This window comes from Lepus europaeus, chromosome 6, assembly GCF_033115175.1.
Source record: "Lepus europaeus isolate LE1 chromosome 6, mLepTim1.pri, whole genome shotgun sequence".
In the NCBI taxonomy this organism is placed as follows: Eukaryota; Metazoa; Chordata; class Mammalia; order Lagomorpha; family Leporidae; genus Lepus; species Lepus europaeus.
The window spans coordinates 13370619-13391476 of NC_084832.1; the positions used below are offsets into that span (position 1 = coordinate 13370619).

General features: G+C 44.8%; 2 protein-coding genes across 4 annotated transcripts in view; one reads left to right on the forward strand and one right to left on the reverse strand.

The window, feature by feature from the left end:
- Nucleotides 1-20858, reverse strand: part of UBAC2 (UBA domain containing 2) — a 273943-nt gene that overhangs the window by 88463 nt on the left and 164622 nt on the right. The gene's annotated exons all lie outside the window — the stretch shown is intronic.
- Nucleotides 1908-3547, forward strand: LOC133762257 (G-protein coupled receptor 183). Its single transcript, XM_062195268.1, has one exon. It carries the CDS (start codon nt 1914-1916, stop codon nt 2985-2987), a length of 1074 nt encoding a protein of 357 aa, XP_062051252.1. The 5' UTR covers nt 1908-1913; the 3' UTR covers nt 2988-3547.

Genomic DNA, 20858 nt, shown 5'->3' on the forward strand with positions numbered 1-20858 from the left:
CATAGGTTTCTAGCTTTTAAGTCAAGTTGGGTAAATCTTCGGAGTCTTTAATCTCTCTTGTGGCCAGTCCATTCCAGTAAAAAGGTGTTGAATTCTCCCATGCTTGTGAATTTGCCTATTTCTGCTTTAAGCTTGGTCAGCTAACTGCTTCAGCACATGTTCTCATTGTATTTCTGTTCTTCGTGGACTACTCACTCCGTTTCACTTGGTAGTGGCTCTCCTACTCCTTCTGAGTTTGCCTCATATGGTTTTTGTTTGTTGTTGATATCGCTGCTCTACCCCTTCACTGATTGGGATTTGCCTGTGTTTACCTGGTGCCTTTCTCTTCGATTTTTCTGAATCACTTCAAGCTATAACTCTTCTAAGCAGCAAAGATTTGGGTTCTTAAAAATTGAAACTGATGGGCTCTCCTTTAATCAGGTGAGTTCAGGCATCTTTTTCTGTGGAGGCACATTTCTATCCTCTCCATTTTCCACTTACCAACCCTGTTCTCTGCCCACCCCCACCCCACACTCCCACCCTGTTGCCTTCCCAGCTTCCTCCCGGATAAGGAAATGTTCTATTTCCATTCTGCTCTCTTCGGCTTTCCGATCTGTCACGGTTACCCTCTGCCCTGCATGCAACGCACACAATACACACCATCAGTGCACAGTGACCCCACAGCCCTCAGTGCCTGCAGGCACACCTCTCTGACACGGGGGATTCAGTCAAAACAGGGGGCGAAGGAGGAGACTGGAAATGAAATCAGTGCTTAGGTCGAGGTAAAATTAGAGCTGTTTTCCTTTAATACCAGGGAGCAGTTTCACTAGTTGTGTAGAAATTTTCTACAGACTTAGTGACTGTCAGATGAGATTTATGCACAGATATTCCTATCAGAGAAAATTTCAGTTCTTCTTCTAAAAACAACCACGCAGAATTTATTTCTCTGTTTTCCCACTGTTACCAAAGTTTACCTTCATATATGGAGCTTTACTTAGGGGCTTACAATTCTTCAATTTAGATTATTTATCACAAGGAAGAACTGGAAATAATCCAAATGCCCATCAAGGGAGAAGCTGGTACTACAGAGTACCTATCAGATGTCCATACAACACTTAGACACGGATCACACAGTCAGAAAGATGTTCAGCAAATAAAACAGGACACAAAACACCACCGGTGTGAAGCCTGTGACTATGTGCAAGGGAAGGGGAGAATGCGCCATGGAGAGCCTGCAGGATGACAAAACTGCCCCTTGAAGCAGCTTAAGTTCTTTTCTCTCTCCCTTCCCTCTTTTTTGGCATTTTACTCATGGTTGTTGTCATCATCTTCTCCTTCTTCTTTTTTAAAGAAAACCTAACTTTCAGTTCCTAACAAGGCTTGAACTTATTTCTCAGACTTTTTAGGTTAACACAAATCAGATCACTGTGGTAAGTTCATATTCACTACATAAATGTATGACTGATTTCATTTCCTGGCAGTGAGATGCACTTGGAAAAAACACACACACACACAGAAAAAAAAAAAAAGTCCAACTGAAATTCAATTTAAAGCCAAGCCTAACGGCCATCAAAAATGTGGGGTGTTTTACACAATTGTATTCTTAACCAGACAATGATTCAGAAAAGGAAGGGGAATTTCTTCCTAAAAAGTCAGTGTTTTCCCGTTCCTCACAAAGCTGCACCTGCCTTGGTTGGAGGGCTCTGCTTCCTCTGCCAAAGCCATCAGATGGAGAGAGAAAAAATGTGAATGTCATTCTCTCATCTTCCTGTTAGCGTGCATGTAACATACCATTTTTCACAGGTTCTTGAGCCTAATGCATATCTTGCAATTTCGGAGGGTGAACTATTGCTATGAATTCCATGTGTTTTTATTTAAATGGACCCTTTTTGGATTTTCTAGAGATCTCAACCACCACACCACTGGATATAAATATGGCGGACAATTTTACTACGCTCTCTGTAACTGCCCAGAGCAATGACTGTGACCTGTACGCTCACCACAGCACAGCCAGGGTGCTAATGCCTCTGCATTACAGCCTGGTCTTCGTCATCGGGCTGGTGGGAAACTTGTTGGCCTTGGTCGTCATTGTTCAAAACAGGAAAAAAATCAACTCTACTACCCTCTATTCTACAAATTTAGTGATTTCTGATATACTTTTTACCACTGCTTTGCCAACGCGGATAGCCTACTATGCACTGGGCTTTGACTGGCGAATCGGCGACGCCCTGTGTCGGGTCACTGCTCTAGCATTTTACATCAACACCTATGCGGGTGTGAACTTCATGACCTGCCTCAGCATTGACCGCTTCTTCGCTGTGGTGCACCCTCTACGCTACAACAAGATGAAAAGAGTTGAACACGCAAAAGCCGTCTGTGTATTTGTCTGGATTCTCGTATTTGCTCAAACCCTCCCACTACTCATCAACCCCATGTCAAAGGCGGAGCCTGAAAGGACGACATGCATGGAATATCCGAACTTCGAGGACATGAAGTATCTCCCCTGGATCCTGCTGGGCGCTTGCTTCATAGGATATGTGCTTCCGCTTGTCATCATTCTTATCTGCTATTCCCAAATCTGCTGCAAACTCTTTAAAACTGCCAAGCAGAACCCACTAACGGAGAAATCCGGTGTAAACAAAAAGGCTCTCAACACGATTATCTTTATCATTGTTGTGTTTGTTCTGTGTTTCACACCTTACCATGTTGCAATCATTCAACACATGATTACAAAGCTCCGTCTGCCTGAGCCTCTGGACTGCAGCCGACGACACTCGTTCCAGATTTCTCTGCACTTTACGGTATGCCTGATGAACTTCAACTGCTGCATGGACCCTTTTATCTATTTCTTTGCGTGCAAAGGTTACAAGAGAAAGGTTATGAAGATGTTGAAACGTCAAGTCAGTGTATCAATTTCCAGTGCTGTCAGGTCAGCTCCTGATGAAAATTCTCGTGAAATGACAGAATCGCAGATGATGATACATTCCAAGTCTTCAAATGGCAAGTAGAAAAGATTACATTCCGGATTTATAGCAAGGTAAACTGCACGAGGAACTCTGCTGGACTTTTCATGAGAAGCAAAATGACCATTCACCTCTCAAGAAGGATTCCTTCCAATTCTTTTCACTGGGCACTATTTCTCACCTCCAACTTGGAAGTGAAACTGTTACACACACATACATGTATGTGTGTGTACATTTATATATATGCATCTATCAGCTCAAGAGAACATTATGCAAAGCTCTAATCTGTAAATGAATCAGATGCCAAAAGGGAGGTGCTACCGTACTGTCACGGTAAAAAGAAAAGTTTTGTGCTAACAAAAAAATTCAATCATTAATATTTCCTGCCAATAAATTGGCAAAAGAAAAGAGACTGATCAGATTGTACATTGCAGATGTAAAAATGTTAATACTGTAACATATTTTTGGTAACATTTCTTAAATTCATGTTTCTTTCAATTTCAGATTTTATCTCCTCAATACCACCAGTTGTTTTGGTTGTGTTTGTTTTGTTCCCAGTCATAACTCTGCTGCAAAGAACTCTTTTGGAACAAAGAGCAGGATGGAACAAGATGATGAATATGATTCTCAGTGCTCGCTGTCAGCTCTCGACAGAAGTTCAGAGGAACACAACTAGCTATGTTTTGACCAGCTATGTCATCCCTGTTGATGGCAAATGAGGCCAGGAAAGCACTGAGCTTCCCCCAGACAGCAGTGTGTAAGGACCATTGCTCACGAGTATGACAAAGACTCTGAATGGAGCCACTGTGGGATGAGGGTTCTATGTGATACACTCTTATGGGAATAAAAAGTATGCACAGATGCTTGGGTTTCTTTTGGGTCTCTAGGAGGTCATTTTTTCTTTATTTTGGGTTGTTAGTGCCTTGTATCATACGGATACAGTTTGAGTCAATAATGTAGGTTACTGGAAAGGGTGGAAGGGCTATGAGCTATGAGGGATATGGCTGCTGCTTGACTAAATAAAATAACAGGGAATAAAATGCAAAATTATAAATGTAAGAGTACACAGGATTCCTTAGAACAATATACACTGGCTCAAATAAATATCTTAGTGTGAGAAGCATGAACTTTGCAAATATAATCAATCTGTCTGCCAGTACAAATTTGTTTTGCCCAACCCCTGAAATTACCCCCAATATGGTATCTCTGTTGGCAGTAACACCAATTTTGATAATGGAAGATTTAAAAAGACATGGAATGAGGTACCATGAGTCACACTTCAAATTTTTATTGGGCTTTATATCCTGAAGATATTTTATTTAAAATTCTTTTCTTACTCATTTTCAACTTTTACCCTGTAAGAAAATTAATCTTAATGGTTGATGCAGAATCATTTACTGGGTACTCTCAGGTCTGCATTACCTAAATTCACAAACAGCCATCTGACTATGAAGCTACTGACAAAAACAGGCACTGGTTTTTTAACACTACAGAGTCCAGGTGAGATCACGTGGGTAGAAGTCAGAACCCTAGTGCATTTCCTTCCCTCCGTCTACAAAATTTCTGGTGTAAAGAAGAAAGGAAAAACACTGAACTTAATGCAAGGAGGTGGCACTTAGGTAGTCATTAGAGGTGGATCTCTGCGGAGAAACCATTGTGAAGCCTCCTAAGAAAAGCCAGAAGCAAAGTTTCCTTAATTTCAGATTCTCTTTATGGTGCCCTAGTTGCACGACTACAGGAGAGCACAGACTGGAATGTACGAGCCGACATGCCATCCACAGCAGAAGACGGAGTGCTCATGAGGGCCAGTTCCTTCCAACAAGAAGGTGAACACCCTCAGCTGTTTACAAAGAAATAACCTGTTCTTTTACCCATTTAGTTTTCTGCCTTCTCCCAGTCCTATGCCATCAATCTATATAAAAACCCATACTAGTGAAAGGTAAACCTTTCTTCAATGACTCTTTTTATTTTTTTCCTTTTCAAAGTCTGTTCTCAAATCTCAGCTATTCTCTCTCCTTCAGAAGGCTCTGACTGCCCGTTCCATTCATCACACCACTGTCCAAAGATGGCCTTTGGGTGCCTCCCACTGTCTTGTAGTTAGTTTTATTCCTAGTGCATTCCTCTCAGCAGTAGGGGAATGTGGGCAACAGAGACGGTGCTGAGTAACTGCTGTCATAGTCACAGAATAAAGGAGCTGATCTCATACGTAACGCACTGTGTGAAAATCGAGCCCCGTAAGGGTTTCCTACGTGCTAAATAGTAACAGAGAGCTAGAACAATCACCCAAGGAAGATCCTTAAGGAAAACAGCCATATTTCTCTCTTTTATTCTTTCATTTTATTTCTGAAAGGATCACCTGCTTACTTAAAAACTCTCTGAAAGCAAAGCCGTTTAGCTGAAACGTGTGAGAAAGCCCTGGCTGTCCAGCGGCGGTGTAGATCAGCTTGGGCAGCACAAAGGTCCGCTGTGGCAAATGGCAGCACATGTACTTGAAGAGCTCCGGGTTTGTCCACACCACCACACCGCCCAGAATGTTTTCCTTCCACAATGAGCAGATGGTATGCTCCATGTTTTTTTTTTGTTTTTTTGTTTTTTTGTTTTTTTTTTTTTTTTGGACAGGCAGAGTTAGACAGGGACAGAGAGACAGAGAGAAAGGTCTTCCTTCCGTTGGTTCACCCCCAAAAATGGTCACTATGGCCGGCGTGCTGTGCCGATCCAAAGCCAAAAGCCAGGTGCTTCCTCCTGGTCTTCCATGTGGGTACAGGGCCCAAGCACTTGGGCCATCCTCCACTGCACTGCCAGGCCACAGCAGAGAGCTGGACTGGAAGAGGAGCAACCGGGACAGAATCCGGTGCCCCAACTGGGACTAGAACTCAGGGTGCTGACGCTGCAGGCGGAGGATTAGCCAAGTGAGCCACAGTGCCGGCCATGCTCCATGCTTTTTAAAGAAATGTTCACTCCAGGAAAGGTAACTGGTAAACCAGAGGCAGTGTCAGGAGTGTAATTCTAACGCTGATTCCTCACCATAAAGAAGACAGAGCAGAATCATGTGGACCCTGAAAAAGTGTGAGCTGGCCTAACTATGTCACTCTATACAGCAGACTATATACTCCTTAAACAAATTAAATAACCCAACTGATAGGTAGATTACAGACTGAGCTAGGCTGTGAGCTACATAGCAAGGACCTTGCCTATTATATAGGCACAGCCTGGCACAGAGCCTGCAACGTGGGAAGTTCTCAAATGCCCATTTAGCTGAACAGCACGTGTTCTGTACCATTACCCACACTGTTCTAAAGCCCTACTGGAGTATCTGATTTCCCAGTGAAATGAAATACTAAACTCATGTGTAACGAAGTTGGTTTTTTTTTTTTTTTGAAGATTTATTTATGCGAAAGGGAGAGTGAAAAAGAAGGGGAGACAGAGAGAGAGATAGAGAGAGAGAGAGAGAAATTTATTCCAGCTGCTTGTGCTGGTTCACTCCCCCCAAGAGGCTGCAAAAGCCAGGACTAGACCAGGCTGAAGCCAGGAGTCAGGAACTTCATTCTGGTCTCCCGTGTGGGTGGCAAGGGCCCAAGTATTTGGAGATCATCCGCTGCCTTCCCAGGTTCATTAGCAGAATGCTGGATCACAAGTGGAACAGCCAGGGCTCAAATTAGTGCTCTAATATGGGATGCTGGTGTCTCAAGCACTGGCTTAACCCATAGTGCCACAATGCTGGTCCCTGGAGCTGGGATTTAACCCAAAACATTGGATCCTGGGGTCTGTGGTCTGACTCAGAACACTCAGACACTAGCATTTATTGAAATTTAAGTTTACCAAGAGCTGGTTTCAGTTTGCCCCTCTTGCCTGGATGCTACTCCTCCACTTCCTGGGGCCTCCTCTGCCTTGGACTCTCTCCATCATCATCTGAACCTCAGGTTATATCCTTCCTTGCACAGACTCCAAAGCTCTCTGCAAACTCCACTTTCGTTCTCTTAGTCATCCACACCTCATCATCTTCTCAACCACAACCTTCATCAGTGGCAAAGCCTGGCCTGGGTCTCCTCTGCACGCTCTCTTACTCATCTTTTCATACCCAGGATCATCATCCTGGTCCAGACACCGGTATCACTCACCTAAATCACTTATAACCCCTCTCTCTCTGGGCCCCTCAACTAGAAGCAGAAATTTTTGCCTTCCTTTAGGATGCTATACTGGAAGCCAGCAGATACAATCAGTAACAACAGGGGTTGGTACCGTGATGTACTAGGTTAAGCATCTGCCTGTGGCACTGGCATCCCATATGGACGTCAATTCAAGTCCCGGTTGCTCCTCTTGGGATCCAGCTCCTGTTGATGGCCTTGGAAAGCAGAAGATGGCCCAAGTGCTTGGACCACTGTACCCATGTGGGAGACCCGGAAGAAGCTCCCGGCTTCTGGCTTTGGATTGGCTTGGCTCCGGCCATTGCAGCCAACTGGGGAGTGAACCAGCGGATGGAAGATCTCTCTCTCTCTCCGTCTCTCTGTCTCTGTCTCTCTCTCTGTAACTCTGCCTCTCAAACAAATAAATATTTAAAAAAATGATCAACAGCAATAATAAATACAAACAATCACGAAACATAGCACTCTAAACACATCACACACACTTAAGCTCATTTCCGCTTCACCATAATTCTGTGAGGCTTTTCCCATTTCACAGACCATAAAACTGTGGTCCAGTAAGGCTGAGCAGCCTGCGCAAGGTCACACAGCGAGCTCAGTGAAGGGGCTGGGCTCTGGACTCTGGCAGTTACTCCAGGGTCAGTACTCTTCATCGCCATATTTTCTCTCTCAAGCAAGTGGAAATATATGCCCCTCTCAGAGCACCCTCAAAGAGCTACTTACTGCTCGCCAAATATCCTTGGGTTTCCTGGGGGTGGGGGGAATACGACTACTTCTGGCCAATGAGTTTGTGTGTGGTGGTGATGGTGGTGGGGGGGATTGACAAAAGTCACTTCAAGGCTGAAGCCATTGGAGAGCAACGACAGACGTCCCATCTGGCTCTTTTCTCCTGCCACAGTGACCGTAGATTGTTTTGACGGAGGGATCCTGAATGAGCTCGTGCAGAACTCCCAGCCCTGTGCCCCACCCTCCTACGTTGGACAAGCAGCAATCGAGAGGCACATTTATGGAGCAAGCTGCAGGGATTCCAGGCTGCATCTGCGGCTGCCAATGTAAGCTAGCATGTGTTTGACCTAGCTGGAGTGAAAAAACCAGTGCACAGTGAGTGAGAAAAGCCAAACGCAGACACTATCCAGTTCTCCTGGGAATCAATGCATCTTCCTTAATCCCACTTTCATTCTGTCATTTCATGCACAAGGACAGAGAACAGTTCCCCGCGGTCTACCACACCAAGTTCAACTTCCTCTCCTGCACTTTCAAGTCCCTGCATTGCCCAATATGTGCCTTTTGAGTTAGTCTGGCTGGTTTTGTCTCCATCCCTTGAACAGAACAAACACTTGGTTCTCACTGGTTAGATTAATCTGCTTCCCCCACGTAATCTGCCTCCACCTCTAATTCTTCTTTGGGGATGAGAAGCTACCACCTTTCTTTCCTCAATGGAGCTGGCTCTTGCAGTCTATGCCACGTACTTTTAACTCACACATATATTATCCTACAAAAAGGAGGCATAAGCCCTGCTGGCAGCTTCTGGTTTGAATGCTAACCAGCTCCATCTCACTGTCCAGTCTTTGAGCCTTCCTAGACCTCAGTCTTCTTGTCAGTGAAATCAGAGCCAGATAATATGTAAGTTCTTCATCAGCCATTATATAGCCCATGGTGTGTTATTTAATGCGCATTATTCTTGTCTCCCACAACTAAAACACAAACTCCACTGGGGCAGAGACACCGACTTCTACAGCTTCCTATTCTACTCTCAGCAGCTCTGACCACAGCACCTTGAACACTGATGATGCTGAAAAAACGTGTATTGCCTACAGGCCATCGGGTGTTACCTGAGGATACCATATGATCTGCATTATTAAAGTCTGGTGGATATGTAGTTTATATTATTGCATATCATAATCTGTTAGGCAGCAAGAGATACTAATACATGCTCAACATTAAAATATTTATCATGGGATATATGGAACATATATATCAAGAACTAGAATGTCATTTCAATCAGTCTGGATTTCTTTTCTAAAAAGGGAAGTTTTCTGCTGATAATATGAATATCACTTGCTTTTCCAGTTCCTTCCAAATGAAAAAGCAATGCATGACTACTTCTACTTATTTATCTCTCATGATGCATATTCAGACTTACAGAAACCTCTGCAATGTTCTAGTTGGTCGAAGGAAGTAACTGTGGAGTGGTGTTCACCACAGCAGTTGAGCAGTCATTTGGGGCACCCGCACCCCATATCAGAGTGCCTGATTTGAGTCTGGCCTACCCCGATTTCAATCCAGTTTCCTGCTCATACATACCCTGGGAAGCAGCAGATTATAGATCAAGTGTGTGGATCCCGCCACCTGTATGGGAGACCTGAATTGAGTTCTGAGCTCCTGCCAGGCTTTGGCCTAGCCATACCCTGGCTATTGATGGCATCTGGGGAGAGAACCAGCAGATGGGATCTCTTTCTCTGATTTCCCCCTATCTCTGTCTCTCTGCCTTTCAAAATGAAAATAAATTAACAACATAAAAGCTATGTTATAAAAAAGAAAACTGTGCAAGAGGGTAACATACATGAGAAAAATAATACACGATTTGGTTTTTGTTCAATTAAAATTTTAAAGACCAGGACGGGCCTTGTGGCACAGCAGTTAAACTGCCACTTGTGATGTGCACACCATATTATCAGAGTGCTGGCTTGAGTCCTGGCTGTTCTGCTTCCAATCTAGCTCCCTACTAATGCATCCTAGGAAACAGCAGATGATGGCTTCAGTGCTTGGGCCCCTGCCACCCATGTGGGAGACCTGATGGAATCCCAGGCTCTTGGCTTCAGCCTGACCCAGCCCTGGCTGTTGCAAGCATTTGGGGAGTCAACCAGCAGATGGGAGATCTCTCTCTATCTCTGTCACCCTGCTTTTCAAATGAATAAAAAAAAACCAAACACTAAAAAATGTTTGAGGGCCATCCCTGTCTCTTTATTTGCACACCAACTGTGTCACTTCTCATTGTTAACCATGCTCACATCTATGTGACTCAACTGCAAGCCACCAGAGGGCAGGAGCCCCAGCCCCTTCCGTCCCACACGGGCTCTGCCACAAGTGATCCCCGACAAGAACTCAGATGCGTTTTCATTGTCCTTTGTCAGTTTTCTTGGAGTGTGAGAACATTTATTTCTAGTTTCCCTATCCTGTACGAATGACTTTTCCCATGCAGGCTTTGAGAAGAAAAAGGTAGGTCAGAATGAAACTACACAGAGGCTACAGAAGGTCTGCATTCTACTCTAAGAAAGTAACACACTGGTGAGGTTCTTAGAGCTTGAGAGCAGCAGTTCCACAAATTTCCCCTCAAGTCAAAGAGTGAAGCATCTGCTTTTCTTTTGATATACAGTGAAAACACAGGATTCCTATCTGTACTCAGGTTTGTTTGTTTGTTTTTAAACTATATTATCATGTCCTGGCCTGTCAGGTATTATTATCCAAGACAATAATGAACATATTTGCACTTTATGCATTACTGCCCACTTTTTCCTATTGTAAGGAACCAAGGACAACATCATGAACTGAATGTTAATGGTTCTGTTTAAAGAGCACCGGGAAGAGGAAGACATCAAGCCCGCACACCTGTCACCCCCATGACAAGAAATGGGAGCAGTCCTGGGGCCAGCGTTGTGGCACAGGGTGAGAAGCCGCCACCTGCAATGCTGGCATTCCAGCATCCCTCATCAGAGCACTGGTTCAAGTCCCAGTTGCTCTGCTTCCAATCCAACTCCCTGCTAATATGCCTGGGAAGGCAGTGCAGGATGGCCCAAATATATGAGCCCCTGTAGCCCACATGGGAAACCCAGATAGAGTTCCAGGTTTGGCTTCCACCTGGCCCAGCTAGGGCTGCTGCAGCCATTTAAGGAGTAATCCGGTGGAGAGAGGTGCAAAGTTACCAGATATTGTAAGCCTTGGTCATGCAGAATTTAGAAAGCAAACAGTAAAAGGAAAAGTATAGGAAAGTGTCTCACTAGGGGCTCGGCTGTCAAATTATTTGAAGTTTGTTTTTTGGACAAAATGCTGACCCAGTGATGGGTACATGGTAGTAGTTACACTATTCCTTCTGTGTTTGTATATGTTTGATACTTTCTATAATACATTTTTTTGATAAGCATAGTCTGTAACTCATCCCCAAACTCTGATTACTTTGGAGTGCGGCAGAAATTCAGGACAGGATTCAGAAAGAACTGGAAGACAGAAGGGGCCACTAGTCTCTATCACTAGTCAGTTAACTGTGGCAACCCAATCATATGAGAACAGGACACAGAGCGGCCATCTCCCTGTCTCAAGATCACATGTGAAGGGAGTCTCAATGGGGCCTTCAGGAAACCTTGAAGAAGGTGGATGATGGTGACAATCACCAGCAAAGAACGGTTATAACCCAGAGTTCATCAGCGGAGTTTCATAAACACGCACACTCAAGGCTCTCTGAGGAAAGTGATCTACTGACAAGGACTGCAATGAAAACCATGTCCCAGTTCAAATGCTTCAGATCCTGGAATACTGCTCCATATACACACATGTGAAGTCAAATATAAAAGTTACATTCTTCTGATTATCAGTTCTGTCGGCCAAGGTTCACTTACAGGTAACAGAAACCTCTCAAGCTATTTTGGGCAGAAAAAGATGAGCACAGATCCAGGTTGTGCCTGCAGGAGCAAGGCTCCTAGACCAACACCCAAGACTGGTCTACCAAGAAGTCCTAATATTGAAGTCCTGACACCAGGCGTGAGCTCCACAGGAAACCATCTCAGCAGAGCGTGGGGACGAGGAACTGAGAGGCCCGGAGCCCTGAAGGCCTGCAGAACTGCAGCAGCAGAGAGAGGAATCTCACACAGCACCAGCTTGGCTCTACTCAGACTCCATCCAAGACCCACGCACGGGCTTCTGATTGGTGGAGCCTAAGTCACATCCAGAACTCTGGATGCAAGGGCATTGACAGGCGGAGCACTCAGCTCCCCCACCTCTGCCTGAGGGGCACGCACACTGGGAGAAGCCTGGTTGACAAAGCACTGCCTTGCTCAATCTAATGTAGCCGTTCTACGAACTTAGTAAAACACTCTTCCAAAAGGGTGGAAGGAACATCTAATAAGAAGAACAAGAAGACGAAGCTACAGCTGTCGCCACTACTGCTGCACAGATGTCACAATTCAATGCAAAACCAAATGTAAAAAGGCATTTTCAAGGTAACAGGAGAAATGTGAGTACAGTTTCATAGTATATAATATTAAAGAATTATAAATAAGTTTTAGGTAAGGCAATATGATACTCATATAAGAAATGTTGTTTTATAGCTTACTGAAATATGGAATGAAGTATGTCTAGAAACTGCCTCAGAACATTTCAACTAAAAATGCTGGGGAACAGAATGTTAACTGTTGATCTGGTCCTAAGGCACATCTATTATTCTCTCTGCTTTTGTGACTAAAATTTTTTAAAATTAAATGCTTTAAAATGTTATATCAAAAGAAATAAAGGGAACAAAGTATTTTTTATTTACTGCTTCACCCTTGACTTAACTGTATACAGCATCGAAGCAAGTGCCCCCTTCTATAAAGTATCTGGCTCAGACTCTTCAGAAACACCAAAGGCAGGGTGGGGACATCTCAGGTTACACAGTAAGAGAACACAACAACTAATGAAAGATGTTACTACTGGACTGGACCAAACTAAAAAGTTTTTACTCATTTTTGTTAGAAAGGCCATTAGTTGGACAATTACCAAATATGAATAACGGCATGCATACTGATATAAGTATACTGAGTAAAAAGACATTATATTTACAACGTGTTCTCAAATGATTCAGAGAAAACACCATGTATATAGATAGATAGATAGATAGATAGATAGATAGATAGATAGAAAATGATAAAGCAAATGTAGAAATGTTCATAATTGGGGCATCTGGGTTTAGGATACAAGGGAGTTCTTTGTCTTTTTCTTGCAACTTTCTTGTAAGCCTGAAACCACATTAAAATGTTAATATGTATAAACCCTAGTGGCAGTACTGAAAAGCCACTGAAGAGAAACAGGAGGTTTCCTCTGTGTGCTAAATTAAATTGAAGGAACAAACAAAGGGAGTGTCACTTAGCCATCAAGTCTCGTTTTAGCAGCAGCATTTGAATGCCATACAGTGGTTGTCTCTGGACACTAACATCTACTTTAACCAACATTTGTGTCACTGTGGTTGAAAATACACACAGGAAACCTCCATTTAACAAGTAAATACACACTTTAATTTCTAGCATAGTGAATAGATCACCACTAACTCGATTTTTCTCTTAGATTTTCTCTTATGGGCTAGGAGTCAGACAGGCATCGACTTCTACTTAGGCTCACTGGCCACCAGTAGCTGTCACCCAGTGACTCAATTCTGAGAACCTCTGCTTTCTCACATAGAACACAGCAATACTTCACTTACTCTTGCAACACTGTTGCAAATATTCATTTAAATCTGGAATATCTACAATAGGAGACTCTGGGGTACAAAATACTCAACATATTAATGAACATCTTCTTGTCCTGGTTATTTCTTTACACAACAAATATTAAGTGCCCACCATGAACCACAGCTGTCCTCATTTCAGCTGGGATGACAACTGAAAACAACATAGACCAAAGCTACCCTCTGAATCTTAGCTCTGAAAAGCCAATATTAAATGTTAGGCAAGTAAATAAGTGGTATCTTAAGGGAGAGGTATGAGATTTGTGTGTGTGTTGAATATTTTGCTATGGTTACCAAGACATAGTTAGCATTTTGAATTTTCTTCTTAGAAAAATACAATGATCTGAATCTAAAATCTTACTTAAGGTGCAACTTTCCAATGATAAACAAGAACAGGAAGTGAATGTTGAACACAACCAGACTTCTAGCTCCCTTCACGGTCACGCTCTCTCCTGTGCTGTCACCTGGGTCTGACTTAACTAGCATAAAGCTGCTCATTCCATCTCAGTCCTAAGAGTTATTATTTTTATTTCTGTCTGAACAAGCATATTTCCTACCAGGCTGGAAATTTTGACATACTCAAACATTTTAAGTCCTAAGAGGAAGGCAGCTAAAATAAAGGAATTGAGTAGCAAGGCAACTTAGAAAAGCAGAAATGAAAACAGATGTTAAACTTCTTTGAAACAAATTTTTACTAACAGCCCAACCAAAGCTATTTCAGTCACATACTAGAAATACTCTCCCTGTCAGATCTCAAGAGCCTCACAGTCCCCAGCCCCTTGAGCATGGGGCCAACTCTTCCCAGGGTTCCTTACCACCCAGCACCGGGCATGTCCCAGTCCCCACCAGGGGTGGTTATGCCCTCAGAGTGTCACTGGGCAACATCTGGAGACATTTTTAGTCGTCATGACTAGGGGCGGGGCCAAGGAAGCTGTTAAAAAATCTGCAGTGCCCAGAACAGCTCCTCACGACCAAGAACTATGCAGCCAAAAAATCAAAAATGCCAAGGCTGAGAAAACTCTAGTGGAAATCAACTACGTTGTCTTCCTCACTCAATGAAACCACTGATGGCGTGGCTTCATGTCAGCATCTGGTGACGGCCTAGACCCTTTTGAGCAGGGTGCATTAAATCTGTCCCCTCACGACGCTGCAGCCACTGAGACTGCTGAAGACACCTCGCTGTGTTAAAAGCTCGAGTCTCTTTTTCACAGTTAACTAACGAGCTCTGCAGGCAAGGAGCACTGCGTGCTACTCTGACCTGGAACAGTCCTCGGGTCTTGAAGACACAGACGAGCAACCTCCTCCTCGCCACTCCCCAGACTGCTACCTCTCTTGCGACGCTGTGGTCTTGTTCACCAGCTTACAGAAAGGGATGCTCAGGGTTTCTGGGCCTGTTTCCTCAGTGACCCTGAGGACTGGCGGTGGCACAGCGAAGGGCACACGTGCTGAGTGCCGGCTGCCTGCTGCACACACAGCAGCAGACACCCAAATACTGAACTGAACTGGAAAGTCGAGAACTGTTTTTGTTAAGAAAATGAGATGTTCTGAGACTACAAGAATGAATGGGTTACACAAGCTCTCTGAGTAAGACCCTGGAAATGATTTTATAAAGGTGTAACATTTCAGTGCTTGAAATATATCACTGAATTCATACTTGAAATTCAATTTTTGTAATTTTGTCACCAGTAACAGATTTGAGATGGAAAGAGGGAAGAAAAAGGGAAAAGACAGACAGGTGGCACCAGTGACTGGTACAAAAGAGTAACTGGAGCTGCGGCCGGCGTTGTGGCACAGCAGGTAAAGCCGCTGCCTGCAATGCCTGCATCCTATATGGGTGCCAGCTAGTGACCCAGCTGTTCCTCTTCTGATCCAGCTTGCTACCAATGGCCTGGGGAAGCAGCAGAAGATGGCCCAAGTGCCATCCAACAAGGGAGACCTGGAGGAAGCTCCTGGTCCCCCGGCTTCAGCCTGGCCCAGCCCCGGCCGTTGTAGCCATCTGGGGAGTGAACCAGCAGGTGTGAGATCTTTCTCCATCTCCCCACGCCCCTACTTTGTAACTCTGCCTTTTGTATAAATAAATACATCATAAAAAAATAAAGAATAACTGAAGCAACCGACATGTGGCGGATTAACGTTTGTATCACAGTCAGCTTGCTTTGGTGTCGGAGAACAGAACGTTCTTTTCACTACTCCATGCTGCTGAAGTTACAAAGGTGAGAGAGTGGTGAATCAGGTACATCATTTCCATCCCAGATAACTAGGGTTCCACGTCACCTGCAAGTGCAAAGTCACCTGCGAGTGCAAAGGAAGGAGGGGCTGACTCTGGCTGGGGTGCAGATTCCCTGAGCAGTTGTCCAAAGGCAGCCCTGAAGCTCCCCTCGCTGGCTCAGCAGACATGTGCCAGGCAGAGGGGAGAAAGGACGCTGCAGCCCAAACTGTCGTCATAGATGGATCCAGAGAGACCTGAAATGGCACAGGAGCGAGCAGCAGTGGTGAGCGACACCATTTAGCTGGTGTGCACAGTACAAAGGAGGGAAGACAGAAAACGGGGCGGGAAAGGTTGGTTGGAGCTCCATGCTGAGTGCCTAACAAGTTAAACTTTATAAAATAGCAGGAGAAAGTCACAGGCGGTCTGTCAAAATATGAGGAAGTAAGGCTAGATATCCTTTGGAGATAAAATTAAGGGTGCAGGGTGGTGCAAACGATGGAACAGTTAGGAGGCTACTGCAATAGATCAAACAAAAGATGAAATGGAATCAAAAGAACAATGCCTTCTCATTCATTTATTACTCTATCAATTCAATCCAGCTAACGTATGTATGTGCCCACTATGTGGAGTCACTAGGCTAACCAAGTGCTAGCAACTGGATGTTTGGGTCTCCCAAAATTCACAGGGTGAGATCCTAACATGGCAGCAGGTATTCAGAGGTAAGGGTGTTTGGGGGTGATTAAGTCATGAGGGTGCCATACTCAGAAATGGGATTAGTGTCTTCATAAATGGGACCCCAGGGGCCGGCACTATGGTGCAGCAGGTTAAGCCTTGCCTGTAATGCTGGCATCTTCAGCTGCTCTGCTTGCAATCCAGCTCTCTGCTAACGTGCCTGGGAAGGAAGTGGAAGATGGCCCAAGTACTTGGACTCCTGCCACCTATGCGGCTGATCATAATGGAGTTACTGGCTCTTGGCTTTCACCTGGCCCAACCCCAATCATCCTGGTCACCAACAGATGGAAGATTTTTTTCTCTGTTTCTCCTTCTGCATGTCATTCCGCTTGTTAAATAAATAAAAATAAGCTTAAAAAATTATACAAGGCAGGGCCTTTTAGCATAGTGGATAAGATGCTGCTTGGGCTGCTTACGTTCCATTATCGCAGTACTTGGGTTCCAGTTCTAGCTCTGCTTTCAATTTGGCTACCTGCTAAAGTGCACCCCGGGAAGGAGCAGATGACAGCTCAAGTAGTTGGGTCCCTGCCACCCATGTGGGAGATCCAAGCAGAGTTCCAGGTTCCCGGCTTCAACCGGGTTCAGCCTCAGCTGTTGCAGGCATTTGGGGAGCAAACCAGTGGATGGAAGATACCCCCACCCCCCGCATTTCAAATAAATAAATGTTTCCTAAAAGACCCCAGAGAACTATCTCATTCTTTCTGCCACGTAGGACCACAGGGAAGACATGGCTGCCTGTTAAGTGGGAAGCAGGCCTTCACCAAACACTGAAATCTGCCAGCGCACTGATGTTGATCTCTGTCTCCTACGGTGTTCTGTTACAGCCACCCCAGTGGATGAGGACATGGAGAACCCTTAGTGGGTGACACTGATGGGCTCCTGCTCCCATAAAGCTTGTGTCTAGAGAGGTGGCAAACAGCAAATCACTCCTCCCAAGTGATTTAATTTCTGTGGTGGTTAAAGTGCTATGAGAAAGAAACAAGGAACTGTGCCCTGTGACCTGTGACACTTAAGCTTCCCTGAGGCCCTGAAGGTGGCCAGCGCTCGCCTCACAGCTTTGACTGCACAGCGACTCTGAGGAGCGGGTTTTGCATTCCTCACAGTACTCCGGTGCAGGGAGTATTTGTTGACTGAAATCTCTGGGAGGCCCAACCCAACCAGGAGGCATCGCTGGGAGGAGATCGGGGGAGGGGGTAAGTGGGAAGGGGAAAGAGGATGAAGAGGTAGAGAAAGAGGAAGGGAAAGAGGAAGAAGGGAGTGAAGAGAGGAGGGAAGAGGGAGAGGGGACGAGAGCGCCCAGAATCCGAAGGCTTTGGCTACGAAGCAGTGGGCTGAGTGCTGAGTGACTCGCTGAGCAGTCATCGTGGTCACTTCTCAGAAGCAGGGGCTCTGCACACTGACAGGCACCCGGACCCGTGAACCTGCTCACCTGAGGGCTGCGAGGTCTGGGACCTCGGGCTACAATTCCAGCCCGTCAGCAAGCGATGTGCTCCTGGGCAGATTTCTTAAGTCTCTCCAAGACTTAGTTTTCTACTAGTAAGACAGATGAAACGACCATATCAAGTTAGTTTAAAAAAAAAATAGAATTAAAGGAGAAAAGATACCGAAAATATCTATGAATGCAACACATCTAGTCTGTTCCTCTGAACACATGAATGCGATCACTTGGAATCCAGAGACCTCGGTGTCTCTCCTGATTCTGAGAACTGTCACTTCTCTTCTGAGGCATAGACACTGACCATCTTTCAAGTTACGATAAAGACTTATACACTGAAGATTAAGCCCAAGTTCAAAACCAGAGAGGTACATACTTTAAAAAGCTCACTGCCACCGCTGACTTTGCCCACGGTATCCACATCCCCTAAAAATACTCCAGCGGCTGGTGTGGAGTAGACCTCAGACGACTGCGCATGTGGTAGGTGCTGCTCTCCACTCAGGCTGGGCTCCGGGCACCAGGCGCCCAAGCTCTCAGCACAGTGGACACAGGACCACCACGGCCTGGGACCAACTCTGCCACCACAGGTAACGCGGTGGTCCATCTGCAAGTCGGACATGGAGACACCCGGTTTAGAAGCAAACACACATGACATTTATGGCCGAGTGTTTTAAACAAGTCTAAATCACTAGTCTTGTCCACAAAACCACGCCGGCGGCACCGCAGCACTTGTTTCCGAGCCTGGTGAGTTATCTGTGTTTTGCCTGGAGAGCTTAGTCCCGTGCAGTGTGAGGCGGCGAATGAGAAGACGAACTCAAGCACAACGTCTGTCGGACACACGGTCTGTTCGTCAGAACAGGACCGGCCCCTCGATAGAGTCTACCACGACATTTACCTGCCGCTTGCTGGCTATTTGCAGAAATGAGGATCCTAAGTTCCCACAGATGGATCCTGAGACCAAGCAAGCACCCGTCATCACTACTGCCCCTCAGACTACAGAGAACAGAAACACAATTTGTCAACAAAATGGATGCAGCTGCAACACATTATACTTAGTGAAATAAGCCAGTCCTAAAAGGACAAATACCATATGTTCTCACTGATCTGCAGTAATAAGAGTACCTAAAGGGTAATCTATAGAAGTGAAAATCACACTTTGAGATGCAATGACTTTTTTAAAAAATATTTATTTCTTTTATTTGAAAGACAGAGAGAGGCAGAGGCACACAGAGAGAGGTATTCCATCTGCTGGTTCACTCTCCAAATGGTCAGGAGCCTAGAGATTCATCTGGGTCTCCAACATGGGTGCAGGGGCCCAAAGACTTGGGCCATTTTCCGCTGCTTTCCTAGGCCATGGCAGAGAGCTGGATTGGAAGGGAAGCAGCCGAGACTTGAACTGGTGCCCATATCGGATTCCAGCACTGCAGGTGGCGGCTTTACCCACTACAGCACAGCACTGGCCCCCATGCAATGACTTGAATGGCTCTTGTCTTGACTGTTGAGGAACAGGTTTTTTTTTTTCCTTTTCATACTATACATTGATCCCTTTACTTAGTATAGAGTTAATCTTACATGTATAAAGTTAATTGAAAATAGATCTTAGTAAAAAATAAGAATGGGAATAGGAGAGGGAGGAGGAAGAAGAGTGGGAGTGCTGGTAGGAGGGTGGGTACAGTAGGAAGAATCACTATATTCCTAAAGTTGTATTTATGAAATGCATGACATTTATATTCCTTAAATAAAAGGTTTCTGGGAGAAACAAGTCAAAACAAGGCAAATAAATAAACTAAAATAGTAAAAAAAAAAAAAAAAAAGAACCATTTTGCAAAAAACAAGGGATGAGCCTTGAAGAGATGCTCATGACTGGTCGCACTGGGTGACAGTGGAGAGGAGACAATACTGACTGAAATACTAAGAGACCCAGGAGATAGCCCATGGGAAAAGCCAATTATAGCACAAAGATTCAAAGAATATTCTGAGTGAAAGAGTACTGCGCAATATAAAATGATCTTAAAAATAAAGTTTGTGAATACTGAGGTACCCTAGTATAATTTATTGAAAAATAATTTTATTTCACAATTCTAAGAATTCTTTTTTTTAAGGATTTATTTTATTTGTTTGAAATGTAGAGTTACAGAGAGGCAGAAGCACAGAGGGCTAGAAGTCTTCCATCTGCTGGTTCACTCCCAAATGGCCGCAACGGCTAGAGTTGGGCCTATCTGAAGCCAGGAGCTTCCTCTAAGTCTCCCACATGGGTGCAGGGGCTCAAGGACTTGGGCCATCTCCCACTGCTTTCCCAGGCTATGGCAGAGACCTAGATCAGAAGTGGAGCAGCCGGGACTAGAACTGACACCCATGTAGGATGCTGCACTGCAGGTGGTGGCCTTACCCGCTACGCCACAATGCCAGCCTCAATTCCAAGAAAACATCTCACTTTCACACATGCTTACAAACAGTAAAGATGGTAAATTCAGCATATGCATTTATCTCATTTTTTTCCCTTAAAACCTCACAAAAATGACATTAAAAGGATTTTTAAAGGCATAAATCCACAAAGATGAGGTGAAAACCATAACAGCTTTTCTAAGCTGGAAAACGTAAGGACAGTGGTAATGAACATGGCAAACCTGATGACATCAAACACCAAACCTGCACCGGTGAAACTGAAGAAGCGACCTAACCAACACACACCTCCCCAGAGGCTGCAGAACCCAGAGGCTCACCCTGGCTTGGACGAGGCAATGGGGACATGGAAGCCCACCCCCCATTGTGTGTCTGTCTCTCCTCTAACACTCCTGGTGCAGAGCCCCTTAAACCCTGGAATTTCCTGAGGCACAGAAGCGCCATTACTCAATCTAAGAAGCCCGATTCTGACCACATCCTAACTTACACTAATGTGCTCGCCCCACATGGCCTCAGATGGCCT